General features: G+C 33.0%; 1 protein-coding gene across 1 annotated transcript; it reads left to right on the top strand.

Moving 5' to 3' along the window:
• Positions 1–106: 106 nt before the first annotated feature.
• LOC111064151 (cytokine receptor-like factor 3) lies at positions 107–13,158 on the top strand. The gene is made up of 6 exons (XM_022351834.2): positions 107–464; positions 5,266–5,567; positions 6,692–6,872; positions 7,461–7,847; positions 9,209–9,317; positions 10,257–13,158. Exons 1-6 carry the CDS (start codon positions 357–359, stop codon positions 10,478–10,480), a joined length of 1,311 nt encoding a protein of 436 aa, XP_022207526.2. The 5' UTR covers positions 107–356; the 3' UTR covers positions 10,481–13,158.
• The last annotated feature ends 2,873 nt before the right edge of the window (positions 13,159–16,031 follow it).

The following is a 16,031-nucleotide window of genomic DNA, read 5'->3' as shown; positions in this document are numbered from 1 at the left end:
AAGAGTGCTCTCAATTATTATATTTTCCTATTTAAAACTTATAATAAAAATAGAATATTCTTAGTTTTATCAATTCTATAATAAATACAGGATCATTTTAATTGTTAGAAAAACTTCTCAGAAAACCAAAAATAATATTCATTTTCTCATTCAGCATTTAAAATTTTGACTTTGTGATCAAGGCGTCATTAACCTAAGTTTTAGGTTAGGATTTTGTGGTTATTTTGGTATTTGGTTTCAACAATAATCACAGTTGGTTATTGACAAATATTTCATTCTAAATTAATTGTGTTTCATGGTTTTCTATATCTTATTTTACCTCTGAACATTTGCTTGAGATTGATAACTTATTCAGAATGGAAGAATTTTGCAGGAAATCCATTTTAGAAAGTATTGACTTGGCAACTGATTATTCTGTAAAACTTGGAGATCTCATTCTTTCAATCACTGAAGCTAAAAAACAGGTACAGTATGCAAATTATACAAGCTTTATTCTCGCAATAACAATTCTCTACGACATGTTTGAAGTTTGATAGCATTTTTGAGAATCTTGTTAATACACAATAAGTTACCTACATTATTGGCTATATCTCATCTCGACCTTGCCGCCACTATTTTAAAGGCTATGTATTCCTTTAATTTCATCAATATTACTCTTGTGCTCTAAAACAGATATTATAAATATATTTTTAATTACCGTAATATTTTAAATATCTGGGGACCGAGCTTTGCTCTGGAGTGTAAAAGCATAGAAAATTTGTAACGAAAGATTGAATTTATAGTTTATATTTCTATTTATCCATTTTCTCAGTCGTACAATTATTTTTACAGTTATATAAGGAGGCACAACAGGCTTATGCCCAAAACTGTACCTTTTCAAATTTATAATACAGTCCAAATCAAAATCTAGGTTAAGCTACTATCACTCATCAAAATAACAATTTATTCACACTTAAAAAAACAAACACATCATCAATTACAAATAGATATACTATGAATTCAATTTAGAATGATATACTATGTTTGCTACAATATTTGTTAATATACTATGTACTATTCTACACTAACAGCATCTAGTTACTATTTTGGACTTTCTGAAGTAAACATGTTTTCTATAAAAAGAGAAATAAACGAAAATAAGTTTTTCTTGCTGTATTTTTCTTTTCGTGAATGAGCTGGATGATCGCACACATATGCACTCGTTCACTCTCTTCTATTACGGTATCGACAGACGACAAAATTTCCAGCTGTTTTTACAAGGGCATATTTATTCTATTAATGTACTTCAGCGATTCATCCCAGGATTGAGATCTAGTGCAATCGAATTTTCATATCATAAACCTACTTTGTTCCAAATTTCGTGAGAATCGTTAGAGCCGTTTTCGAGATCCGGTCACATACAGATATATTATATAAACAGAAATTGCTCGTGTAATAGTTTAGGATATAGGATATTACTTGTAAAGGTGCAATTCCTGAACGACAACTCAAGAATCGTGGTAAGAGCCGCCACGGCTAAAGCTCATAATCTATAAATTCATTAAACTTAAAAATAGTAAATTCAATGTAGTAGCTAAGTGTACAAAACACAATGAAGTGGAGCGGAGCGGGGCGTTGTGGAGCGTCGTGAACAATATTATGTACCAATAGATGCAACACACTGGAAGCGTCTACTCGTGGAGCGTAGCGGGGCGTCAAACTTTAGAACAAGTAGGTTTGTTTTTTGAAGCGTCTACAAGCGGAACGTCACAGTGCGAGTGCCAGTCTAGTCTACTCTTGTACATAATAATGTACTTCTAGGCCCTTGACACTTGACGCTCAGACGCTGTGTGTATCATAAACGATCTGACCACGCCACGCCCTGCTCTAGAACGCTCCGCCTTCAGTATGTTTGTACCCTAACACTTCTAATCCATTGTATAATCTACTGTATAATCAATATTAAATTTATAGATATTATATGCTCTAGACACGCGGCTCCAGCGTCTCAAGTCGTCGCTACGAAATTACACCTTCAACCCTTTATCATCACTCCAGTACTCGTGTGGAGTACTATAGTGTTCCATTCGCTTTTGTTTTTTTTTTTGTCATTGGCGTCACAGTATAGTATTAAAACTGGGAATAATTTACAATCGACTATTACTGAGCATGCTTACGTCGTTCCATCACCCTGTCTCTCCAATTCTTTGAGGGCTTTCGAACGGGACGGTGCATGGCTTGGGGTACGAAGAGAATCCACGCGAGTACTCGTTCGAAATCTTCTATTTATACGGTATGTTTTTAATTATCAATTTCAATGTGTAATGTCGGAACGAGTACAGGAAAGACAGAAAAAAAATTTTCGGAACGTGTTCAGGAATTCTATTTGGCAAATATCGATTTAATCCAGCTAATCCAGCTACTTTAATTGTTTTATTTTATTTATTCATTTGTTTTTACAGACAGAACAATCAAACTGCAAGATTATATAAGCTACTTATATTGTTTTCAAATTCAAATTCATTTATTTGCCATAAAATAATACAGATTGATAAAATAAATATTTTAACTCACAAAATGGCACTACCGGCAAAGAAAACTTGTGCGCCGGCAGTGAGTTTGAGCAACTAGGTACAGCAAACATGTCAATAGAAAAAAAGAGCTAATTCAAACCACTAGAATAAATAAAACTTTGGAAACCAGGTCACATCTCAATACTTACAAACGATAAGACAAAGTAACAAAATCATAGTTTGATAGACAACTTTCAGATAGTAAAGGGGGAAATAATTTGAATAAAACATGATAATAAAGAGTTGGTGAATGCCTAGAGTTGAAATAGTTTGACTACAACATTTTCGGTCTTGATCCAGTTCTCAATTTTTGTTTTAAGTGCTTTAGAGGGTTTTATTTTTATAAAATGTTCTGGAATAATATTTATTAGTTTATTTACTATGTAGTTGAATTGTCTTCTGCATATAGTTAAGTCAGTTCGAGGAACAATATATCTGTTTGCAGATCTGAAAATATAATTAGTTTGATGCAGTGTAAAGATATCTGTATGATTGCTGATATATTTAATTAGATTTCTAATATATAGCTGTCTGACTGTCATAACTCCAAATTCCAGAAAAAGTTGTTGACTAGGGTATAGTCTGGGCACTCCCAAGGCTGCCTTGAGAATACCCTTTTGAATAACATTCAATTTTTTAAAATGTGCATTGAAAGCGCCACCCCACACCCTAATTCCATACTGGAAGACTGACTGAGCATATGCTAGATATACCATTCTACTTAGACCTTTGTCTTTGAGTAAGCTCAAATTATAAAATTTGTGGATCATAAATTTCATTTTGCTACACATACTATTTATATGCTCATTCCATCTTAAATGAGGGTCCAGAGTGACACCTAAATACTTTGTTTTGGTCACGTTTTCTAAAACGGGACAAGGGCAAGGCAGTTGATTACGATTGCTACCGTTCTTGCCATACAGGCAATATACATTGTGTACTCTTACTGCATTTAATTGAAGTGTGATATCATCGGGTTGAGTTCTTGAGTTTGGTGAAAAAGTCATATAAACGCTCTTCGAGTAATTTAGTGTCAACGCATTTCTAACAAGCCACACTCTAACACCAGCTAGTCCGATGTTGGTTAAGGATATCACGTTGTCCCATGAAGTCCCCGTAAAAACCAATGCAGTATCATCAGCATACGACAAAACTCTACATCCCTTGATAGGAAGACTCAATAGATCATTTATATAAACTAAAAATAAAATCGGAGAAAGAACTGTACCCTGGGGTAAGCCGAATCCTGTTAAAGTTACTTTGCTCTCTTTTCCATTCAGAGTTATAATTTGTATTCTGTTCCCCAAATAACCAGCAATGAGCTTCAAGACCGGACCACGAAATCCATATTTTTCAAGTTTTTCAAGCAGGTTGATGTGTGGGACAGTATCAAATGCTTTGGCTAAGTCCAGAAACACAGCCAAAGATTTTTTGTTTGTGTTGAAATTAGATGTTATTTCTTTTACAAGTTCAGTCATGGCATCCTCAGTACTCTTATTTTCTTGGAAGGCATATTGATACTGGTTTATTAAATTGAACTTTTTTAAATAAATTATATTTAGATATTTATATATTTAAATAGATTATATTTGGCATATTTACCACAAATATCATATAATTGTTGCCCCCCACAGGATTCAGATAAAAAATGGCTGTTAAATAAAGTCAGGAGTAGCGAGTCTGCTAACTGTTTATAACTTTGGAATCATCAACGCAAATGCCTTCTTAGGAAATATTATAGCCTATCAGAAATTAAACACCTTGTTCAAATTATATCCCTGGGAAGACTGGAATACTTGCGTATTGTGTTGGAGTGTTGAACACCAGTACCCCACTTGAGCACTCAACTCACAATAAGAGGCACGAATACTGAAGTTTTAAAGTTGATTACTGTTCATAATTCGATATTTATTGTTGATTTTAGGACATAAATTGATTCAAATTTCAATTAATAACTTTGTTAGATCCTGATTAGAGCGTGAAATTATGTGGCTAAGCCTATCTTATAAATGTCAATTAAACTAATTTTCTCAACTTTAATCATCGCTTTAAAAATATAGTGACTTGAAAGTGATTCTTTATTCAAATGCTCTATATTTTAATATAGAATAAATGCATTCTTACCTTTCTTGCATACATTACCTTGAATGCATAGGCCCCTTTTACCTTCTTTAGTTAATTATATTTAACTAATATTAAATTGGTTACAAATTAGTTATAAAATCAATAAGCTAAATATTTTAGTTTTTTTTAATCTTTTATTTCTTAATCAACTATTTTTGTTTATTTCTTATTTTAATATCATTTGAATTTGTATTGAATCGTGAATTTTATTCTGTGTTGTCTATGGACCTCTCCTCCACATTCATACGTTTAGTCTTTGTGGAGGGATTCCGTAGTATTGAGTTTTTTTCATGTTTCACTGTAAATACTTGAAGGAATAAAAAATATTTGAATTTGAATAGTTCCTCCACTATTTTTCAATAGGCCTGACTTTATATACTTCTACTAATATAACATATTCTTAACACTTTAACATAATAATTATCATTAAATACCCAAATTGCTTACCCTATAACTTCCAATCATATTTTATTTATTATTTATTTACAATGCAAATGACACTAATGTTATAACATTGGCAGATAATATGCTTGTCATGCATTGAAAATATCAATTTTCAACCATATACAGTACTGTATTGATTTTTCAGATTCAGGATACATCACATCTAAGCTCGTCAGAAATAGATAAAGTGTTCGATGCCCTGAGCAGTTGCTTGCTAATGGCTCTTGAAAAGCGTCGTGCTGCTCTCAAGGGAAAAGTTGAAAGAATAGAAGAACAAAGTTTGAAACCATTGAATGAATGTCAAAAAGTAGTTCAACAAAAACTTGAGATGACAAAAAAGTACATTGTGGAAGGAAGAGATATACTGGATCAGTTGCAGAATAAAAAAGTACCGGTTGATGTGAAGACCAATTCTAACTATGTTGATAAGGCTTCTTTGATGGGAGGGTAAGTATACAATAAATTGTAGTGAAGACTGTTTCGGGCTTAATGCCTGTAGTCTTCTTTTTTCTGTAATAAATAAATAAGCTAAATTATTTTTTATAAAACCATTCTAAAATTAATTCTTGTTCTACTTTCTCAGTTTAGTTAATGGATTTTATTGAAGAATTTCGAATATGGAATATCACCATAGATAAATTCATATGATGTATACAGTTCAAGTATTAATTCATTAAAAAAGTATTATCCTTAACATGGATATCACATGTTGTACTTCTCACTGTGCCTATGGATATTTCAACTACAGTCCTCTTGCATACGCCTATGCTGTATTTCATTGTTCTGTTATTCACAGTATTATGATTATGAATAGACTGTATGATATAATTTCCAAATCCTTACCTTACTTTGTTTCAGAACTCCCGAACTCTCCTTTATTGATTGCTTATCATTATAATATTATATTGCTTATATGGTTATGGTACTGAACTAGAGCACAATGTAGAGGGAAGAGTGTATTAAATTTTGTTCTGATTGAATATGCATAGCTCTAGTTCAGTACCATAACCATATTAGCAATATAATAATATATTGATACTTTCATCATAGTTTTCTCCTTGAAAAATGTATTTTTAGAACACTTTTCCCAATTAAGTACCGTGTTATAACTTATTTGTTGTCACGGTGATGTGTTGGAAAAAATAAAAGTGATTAATTTTATAATAATTATTCCAAATATCCAATGAAAGCTATGTGAATCGAACTGAGGACTCCTGCTACTTCAACTATTGACCGAAAAACTAAATAGCAGTAGAAATTAGGAAGGAAGGGACATTTTCATTCTTCAAATTTCTTTCTGCTATTTAGTTCTTCGGTCAATATTTGCAGTAGCTGAAGTCCTTAGTTCTATTTATATAGCTTTCATTGGATATTTGAAATAATTATTATAAAATTAATGATATCCCAGCAGTTGGTTACACTGCAATTTCTATAAAATCTTCCATCTTAAATAAAAGTGATTTTACTTGACATTTTAATCCGTATCCGGAATAACTACATAATAATTAAAGAATATAACACAGTATTCTATCAATTATTTTTAAATTTTTATTCTATTTAATTCATTCCAGTTTACCGGCTGTTCCTGGTTTGAATGAAGTACCCGCCCTCACGTTCCAATGTGATTTGGATGCTATTAAAGAAACCCTGCTGCAAGAAATAGATGATATCGGATCAGTGTCTCCAATGGGGCCAGTGCAACTCACTTTTGTTGAAGAAAAGCCTGGAGGTCTTCTTGTGCACTGGGAGGAGGTAATATGTCGAATATTTGATACGTTGCATTTGAAGAAAATATAATTATATTCCTTGTCAAGGTCTATTTAAGTTTTTATAAAATCAAAGTGAGGTGCACCTCCTGCTGTAATGTATTATCATCTGAACTACGAGATGATGCGTCATTTTTGTATTTCTGATCCTGTGCATGTTTAAAATGAATCTTTATTATATTAAGATAGATGTTACCAAGCTGCCACTTTTTTGCAGATTTTACATATTTAAGACTGGACACTAACGGTAGAAGATGCTTGATAAACACACACACACATACACACACACACACACTAGTTTATCATGCAAGTTTTGCCATCAGCGAGAAGCTTCTGACATAAAATAAACAACCAATAATAATGAATCAACTTCTGGAAAATTACAAATTATGATGACAGAAAAATAATTTAACCCCAAATAGAGCAGGGAAGAAAAAAAATCGGAGATAAAGAAACCAAACCTCAAAAAAATTTTCTCAAAGCCTCAGTTTGCTAATCCATCTTCAAATAATAATTGCCTTCATTCATTCATTTATTTGTTTATTAATATATTGGTTAATCGATTGTTTGCCAGGTGGAGCTGGACCGGCCGATCGACGTGCAAAGCTTTCGCCTGCAAGTGGCCTCAGGCAGCTTCCCGGACGCCAACCAGAACCACACTTTGGCCCAGTACCGCGACGCGTACGAGGGCCAGGACAGTAGCCACCTGATCCGCGACCTCTGCCCTGGCCAGGCCTACACTCTGCGAGTCTGCTGCATGGACGCTGGCTCCCGCTCGTGGAGTGCGTGGAGTGTGCCGCGTGTTGCTGTCACGCATGCGCCGCCCTATGTGTGGCGTGACTGTCGGCCTCACTACGCCACCAGTGTGGGCAACAAAATTGCCTGCAAACTCACCGCTGACAAAGTGGTCCTCTTGTCCAGTGATATGCTCGTTGGCGCCAACCATTCTATACAGTTTCAGGTCTGTATCAACTCTCAATCTCATGTTTATGACAACATTTTACAAAATAACTAATACTTTCTAGTCTATGTGTCCAGTTTGAGGTTTGTATCGACTGTCAACCTCATGTTTATGACTCAATATTTTACAAAATAACTAAGACTCTCAAGTCTATGATGATTTATCGAGTGAAATAACGTATTCTTTATTCTTTTTATCCAATTCTATAATCATCAAAATTTCAAAATTGTCGCCAGCATACAAACCAATAATGTTTTGCTGGAAACGCCGATCCAATTTATGATATTTACATTATATTTATTGCTCTCTATAACTCCTGAGGAAATGAAAAAGTAAACTCTTATGCCTTTTGTTGGTGGGGAGTCCCTCGCTGGATGGTCCCACCTCGCCTGAATATATAATTTAAGCCGTCAATGGGCCTCACGACTGTCATACTTTCTGAGGCGATAAATGAAATTGATTTGATTGTTTAAATCTTCAGTTCTATTGATTCTGTAGTGAAAATTTATTAGCTAATCCATTTGTAACCAGTTTCTAATTGATATTCATACAAGCGAAAACATACTAACCCTATTCTTCTGAAAAATTTTATTAATCGAAATTCGGGAGAGGGAAAGTTCAGAGCAAAGACGATCATATTAGCTCAGATCGCAATAAACTACTATCACAGTTTTCCGTCATGGGAGATTGTGCTTATGTCGGTGAAGTGAACTTCCTATGGGAAACCCCACAATAAAAGTCATACGCTAATAGTGTAATAATAGCTCAGATGAGCAAGAAGCAAAATTTCAATTTAACATGCAGGAGAAAGAAGGCTGATGGTAGGAGATGAGACTGTTATATAAACCCTGCACTACGATTACCGGCTACATTCCCTAGGAAGAGAGCAGTGGTACTGTTCAGAATGATAGGAAATATTCACCTACAGAGCCATCTATGTAACAGAATAGTTGATAATTCACTTTGTTGACTCGATATAATAATGAACTGTCAACAATTGGACACATGAAGCTCGTTGCAGGATATAATACCTAACGAAACTGACTGTAAGTTGGATTGGGCTGCACGTTTTCTTATGAACATAGAAGCCAATAAGAATGATGTATAGTAGAAAAATAATAAATGAAGTTAATACTCTTATCTCCTAAAACTATTCTGCTGCTCCTTGTTTAAATTTAATTCCACTAAAGATTGACAATGTTGTAGCACAAAAAGTAGTTTATTTGATTTTTGCTGATTTATCAGTAAATAACTGGTTGTGACTGAGATAAAAATGAATAATAACTAACAGCAAATAGGCTAACTGAAGTTGTTCTATTTGCATTAACTCTTCTAATTTTTTTAAACATTGCTGTTTGTAGGTGCTTGAATTTGGCGAAACTTCTGATTGGACGGACGGCTTAGGACTTGCCAAAGACGTGATTAGCACAGATTTGAACCAATCTGGAGTTCTATTCATCAATGCTAAAGGTACAACTGGGTTTTGGTTTTTGAGCTTTATTTGAGGTTTAAGGAGTCTATCTATTGCTGTAATTTACCTGTCCTATCCACAATTTTGGTGTAGAATATCACAGTGATACACTATCACTGATTTGAGTCGGTGAAGAATATCACAGTCAATCAATCAATAATTTTATTCAATTCAACACAATATACATAAAATAAATACAAAACATCACAATCAAAAAATAAATTTCTTATAAAATACAAAAAACAGGCTTCTTGGAGGGGTGTGCTGAAAAGAAAGAAAGGAGAAAAAATACCTTGCCAACTATGGTTTTCCATGTAACAGGCAGGTACAGGGTATAAAAATAAAAATTGGAGTGGCACACTATCACTGATTTGAGTTGGTGCAGAATATCACAGTGGTACACTATTACTTATTTGAGTCACTTTGGAATGATGTCAGTGTTAGTGATGCAGATTTTGTGGACTTTCATTCTTATTCAGTCTGTTCCTATCAAATTCAAATTATCTTTATTCCATGTTCCTGGATAACCTATTTTGGCACATGTTAAACTTAAAAGCTTCTTTTCATGTTCTTCAAAACTTAAAAGAAGAATAGTTTTGGACCAAGCCTGTTGTTACATCCCAATCATATTTATATGATCTCTAATTTTATTGTACCTATTCACAAATAAATAAATTGGATGTGAATTGCTAGTATGAAGACAAACGCTTTACTGGGACAATTAATTTCCTTCAAAATTTGAGAGAAATATAGTTTTGAGCATGATTTGTAATCATATTTGTTTTAATTTATCCATAGTTCATCAGTGAATAATAATTACCGAACTCGCATTCAATTCACTACATTTCTAACTGAGATTTCCTCTAGATTTCCATCTTCATTGTATACTCCATTTCATCTTACATTAATAGAACTAATCTCTCCCAATATTCTTCTAGGACACGTATTTCTCGACAAGAAAGAAAAGACAACGCGCCTGCCTCCGCTGACCAAAGGCTGTCGAGTGTCGTTCACTTGTGAATACTTTCGACAGCAGAAGAAAATGCGAGTCAACATAGATAGCATGGACAAAGCCGTCACTTATGATTGGATACTTCCCGCACCGAGCTTCTATTTCGTCATGTGCTTCCGCAGTCCGGGATGGAAGATATTAGTGGAGTAATCCTACTGTGATATTTTATCGTGTAATTTCTTTGTGGACCAAGTTTTCTAAAACTTGAAATAATTTTATTGAATTTTCGAACGGTTGAGGTGTTAACTCAAATTTCTATAATTGATGAATACATTATATTGAGTAGTTGGAACATACAAACGAACAGTTTATAGAAACAGAGAAACGCTTCGTAGAAGAGTGCTCCACTAGGACTAAATAGACTATATTTACTCTTGGTTAGATTAACCCAGTTGACCTATGGTTTGTTCAACGAGTGTTTGGAATGAAGCTCATCCTTCTTTTCACTTTTTCTTTATCTACAATCAGCTCTTTCACTAAAACGTTGTTTCTTATCCTAATATCCAACTCACAAATGTATATACAAACAAATACATACATTACATACATTTGTATATGTACATACATTTTGCACTACTGAAATGAGTTGCATTGATCGGAAATACCTGACTGTGATCTAAAACGTCAAGATATTTGTTGATCTTTCTCTCTGTCTACCTGTCTCTGTCCTGTTATTGTGAAAGTGCTTCACACCAAACTATCCATGGACAAATAGTTCATAGAATCCAATCTACAGCTAGTACTTGAATTCTTGAGAATTTTATTGGACTAATAAAATGCCGGAAAAGCTTCATCGTGTATCTATTATTATAGATAGACCTAATCCTGAGTAACACAAAGTGTAGTTTGTGTTATCTTAGTTGGATAGTTGGACTTAGATCCATGATTAGGAATTTCTGTTTTCTTACAGATGAAAAATATTAGTACGATATAATCGTACAATAATTGACCAATCCTTGATTACGGTATAAGATTTGTTTCACTTGTATGCACGATCTTAGATTTTGTCTCCAATCTTCAAGAAAAATCTGTTCTATCTTAATCAGGGAACTTATAGCTTTCATAAATGTATGTGTGTTCTAAAATCTTTTAATAAGTGACGAAATGATTAATATCTATAATTCATTATTTTAGAAAACGTCGTGATCCATCCACTCTCTCTTATTGAGTAAGGTTTGGAATAATCATTTTCATTTCTTCACTTTTCCATTCATCAGGTGAAGACTCCGTTTTCTTATGCTCCAGACTATTCTATTCTCCATAGTATGAATGAAACCTCTTGTTTGGATGGTTGAATTATTTTTACATGAGAAGAGTAGGTTAGATTTTTATTGAAAAGTTAGGAAGTTTGTGTAAAATTATTTTTTTTGTTGAATTATTAATTTAATAACTCATTACCATCATGATAGTAATGAATAAATTTACTTATTGTTAGTAGCTTCAATTTGTGTGAAAAAGTATTATTATGTTGTCTGTTCACTATCAGGAATTTTTATTCCTATCCAAACGTTTACTTTCTTGTTTATTATTCATGTCTCATTATTAATGTAATGTTTTGTTAATTTTATGTTTGACTGACAATAAGTTGCATTAGTAATTTTTACCCACGGATAGTGTCTTTATAATAACTTGTGTTCAAATAATATTTACAATAATAATCCCGTTATTTTAGAGAAACGAGTGTTGACACACTCAAAAATTAATATTTGTTTTGTTAGTTGTAGTTTTCTAGATATTTTGTTATCTACTGCTAAGACTATGTTATTCATTCATATTATGTAGCCTTGGTAGAAACTTTATTCTCTGCCAAGTTTTATATTAATCGTCCTATTCTTTCAATAGATTTACCTAATCGTCCATATTAATATTTTTTCATTAGCAATAAAAATTGCATCATTATAACATTTTTTCCATGTTTATATCAGACGTTTATTAGCTGCATCACTTTCATCCAATAAAAAAGCTGTTATATTATTATTAATTGATAGTTGAAATACTATTCCATTCCCATCTATATAATAGATCTCATTTATTATCATTCGTTGTATTCTAGGAATTTTAATATTAATTTCTATATATTTATGTACATGTATAACCTGTTCTGATAAAATATGTGTTTCGAGATAAAATATTATTGTTTCCAGCATGAAAGTTTTTCAAATGGACACAAATTCAATCAATTCTACTTCAAAACAATAATATATATTTTTTTTGATAATTGTTAAAGTCGATAGAATTAACACTGTGTGTTGAATTGAACATGTTCTATTCTATATTTCAGTTTTAATAATTTGAGTTTTATATACTTATTGTATTTAGTATGTTCTTAATCGTTTCTGTGTGTTTTGAGTATTACGTTTTAACAATTATCTGTTGAAAATTGTTCTCTTGATGTGATGATAATGTTTTGTGACACTTTATAAATAGTATACTATTTTGTTTTCTGTAAGATTCATGCACAATTATTATACATTTTTGAAACTTTGTATTCTTATATAATTAGCTGAGTTTGAAATGCATTCCCAGTTATGTTTTCAAAAACATGGGAATAATTTATTACTAATATGCATTTAATGTTTAAAAGTAATAGGTGCCTTAGAATAGACACTTTGTGTGTCTGAAAATTGGATTGTCTTATTTTTTAACGCTGGCGTGCTTTTAAATCTATTAGCTGAAAGCTGATGAAATCTAATTTTATAACGCTTCAAGATTGTTACAAGATGTTTTTAGCAAGAATCACTTTTGTAATAAGCTAGTGTTTCCTCAATCTGTTTAATCGTTCAGTGAATAAATTTTTGAATTTTCCAGTATTATTTTTGTCTTCTATTGAATCTTGATGCCACAATTATTATAGTAAATCATTATTATCGCAATTATTAAATTTGTCTTGGTATTTAGTTGACAATATAAGCACTAAATGCTAAATAGACAAAAATGTAGTTCTTTTTATACAAATTTATGTTGAATAAGAAGGGTCCAAATCAGGCTAGATTGCATTTTCAGTAGTTATTCATACATGATACCGGCGTATTCAAATATTACTAAAATCATTCTCCCATTATTTCTCATATACCTCACAACTATTTATAAATGTTCAAAGAACTTTGAACATTCGTAGATTTATTTTGCAAACTTTGTTGCTAATCTTCTTTGAAACTGTCAGCATTGGATGCATGAGGACCATTGACGTCATATAAGCAATGAGTGCTGACAGTTTAAAATTAATCCAACCATAAAACTTGTGGACTTTTTAATTCCAAGATCAAATTGCTCACTTACCTACATGCTGTGAATCAGCCATCGATTACAATCAATAATTTGATGAACATCAACTTTTTCGCAGATTCGGAATCCACCAAAAGACTTGGATAAATAGATGTCGTAACTAAATAAATAAATATTGATGGCAAGTAAATAAAAACATGAGGGAGTAGACTAGTATATAGGAGGTCCTGAGTAGACCTAACGTACGTGTAAGAGGAAGATAGATGTGCAGAAATAACAGGGTAAAGCATTTAGCAACTCCTATCACGTAGACGAGCCTCCAGCTAGAGCCATTCTCTAAGTAAATATTTTCCCTATTTATTAGATACTTTGGCTTTACCGGTACTTCTCACCCCTCTCCCTCTCGCCTTCTATCGCACTTTCTCAACTGCTACAGCATCCAAGTTTTAAACTAGTTTACATTTTAGGGCAGGCTAGCCCACTCAGTCGTTAGGTTCGGCTGTAAAAGCCAACTTTACGCACTAATAGAACCCGTGTCAGTTCTGGGTGGAGTGTTTCGCTGAATGCTAATCATTTGCTGCTTTTTCACCAGTAACTGCTGCCGCTGTATTTGTATGCCGACAAAACACACGAGTCGCTACCGGAATCAGCCGCAAAACAATATTGTTCATGCCACAATTTATTCAGTTGTGTTTTGTGACCTCTTTCTGGGAGTGACATAATTTGTGGTAGTGCAATCACCAAGCATAGCAGATTTGGTCCATCCACTAGACTTTTGGTATAGCCTGTAATATAATATTTTAATTTTTAACTTTTACCTGTTGTCTCCATGAATAAATAAATAAATAAATATGCAGAAATGACTATTATGCACAGAGGACAAGTGCAAGTACCTACATCCTACACAAGACTATTACTCTAACTATTAAACCAGTCAACTAAGGGTTATAGAGGTGAATGTTTGGAAGACAATATTGTTGACCTCGCAGTTCTGTTCAGGGTAGTAAGAAGGTAAACATATCAAAAGTCCCCACCCCTACCCCAGAGAGATGCGCACTTTTCCTCCACCTTACCTCCTAACTAGTCATAATATAATTGAGCTGTTAAGTGAAAAAATGTGTTGCAGACATTCCCCTCAAGTTTCATTGTCAGATGATGAATTATTGCAAAATTGAAAATTTCACCGTCCACGTTTAAAGCTGCTGTAACAACGAGAGGAAAACATGGAATAGCGAAATAATAAATCAGATTGAAGAGAATTTAATGATCTACTAATCTACGATAAGTATTTATTTTCTCGTTGCATTGTTGAAGTGTTCATGAAAGCGTTCATGAAGTGTTTCATAGGTGTTGAAGATTAGAATCAGAAGGAATATTGCCTAAGATTGATGCGTTGATACTGTGGTAAGTGTTCTATGTTTTCGATTTTATTGATGCGATGTGTATGATGGATAACACAAAAAGGGAGAAATAAAAAGAATGGAGTAATGAAGGGAGGATGGGAAAGGGCAAGCCAAAAGCCGCAGCGCACTTATCCGAGTGTCAGATACAGTCGAGGGCAGTTTATTGTCATTTCTTGTTTGTTCTCTTAATAATGCGCCCTCCGTTTTTTGTCCCACTCTATTTGCTTTGTAAATAATACGAGTGGCAGAGAAAGGGATTGAACTGTTCATCTTCCGAAAAATAATATTTCATATATTTCAGTGCTGCTCCCTTTTTCAAGTACGTACACTCAAGTGGTCTTTTTTCATCACAGCTGTCAGGCAATATTTTCATTCGCCAAGTGTTTTTCGCACACTTATCCTTTCTGATGCTCATTCAAATGGGCGGATATAGCAGTGATGTATTGGAGTATTGTCTTTATATATTATTTTTATTGTCTTTAATCCTCTTACTCGTATTTTTGTTGATGGTGATTTCTTGCGTTGTGATGAATGTTGATGAAGTTGAATGAATAGAGTGCCACAAACAATCATTTTTATTGAAATAAAGTGGAATATTGACACATTCTCAAGTTTCTTCAATTGTGAATGAGATTGATCGTAATTGAAACCTATTCTCTGTAATCTTTTAATATCTACAACTACAGTAGTTGATAGACCAAGTTGTTACAGTAGTTGGTCAAGTATCTATTCAAAAAAATTAGTCTCTTTTAAATGATAATAGCTCAGCTATAGGCACTTCTAGGATTAATATTCCCATTGAACAAACTCATATCGTAGATGAATATGTGTTATTTCTTTTCGTTAGTTCGTTGGTTATAATATCTGTTGATTTCATTAATGAAGTATTTAATTATATTCATTCATAGAAAGGGAGTTCGCTTTCCATAAGTGAATTTTACTTATTCTATTAAGTATTGATATTATAAGTGAAGTCCGGTCTCACAAGATGTCAGCAGACTATCTACATGACTGTATTAACTGTAAAAACTTTGATGAATTTATTTTCAGGTCATTTTAGCGTTTGTATAATT

The sequence above is a fragment of the Nilaparvata lugens genome, chromosome 8 (assembly GCF_014356525.2).
Source record: "Nilaparvata lugens isolate BPH chromosome 8, ASM1435652v1, whole genome shotgun sequence".
Lineage (NCBI taxonomy): Eukaryota > Metazoa > Arthropoda > Insecta > Hemiptera > Delphacidae > Nilaparvata > Nilaparvata lugens.
Note: the sequence above shows the minus strand (reverse complement) of the source record. Positions and strands in the feature narration are given on the sequence as shown.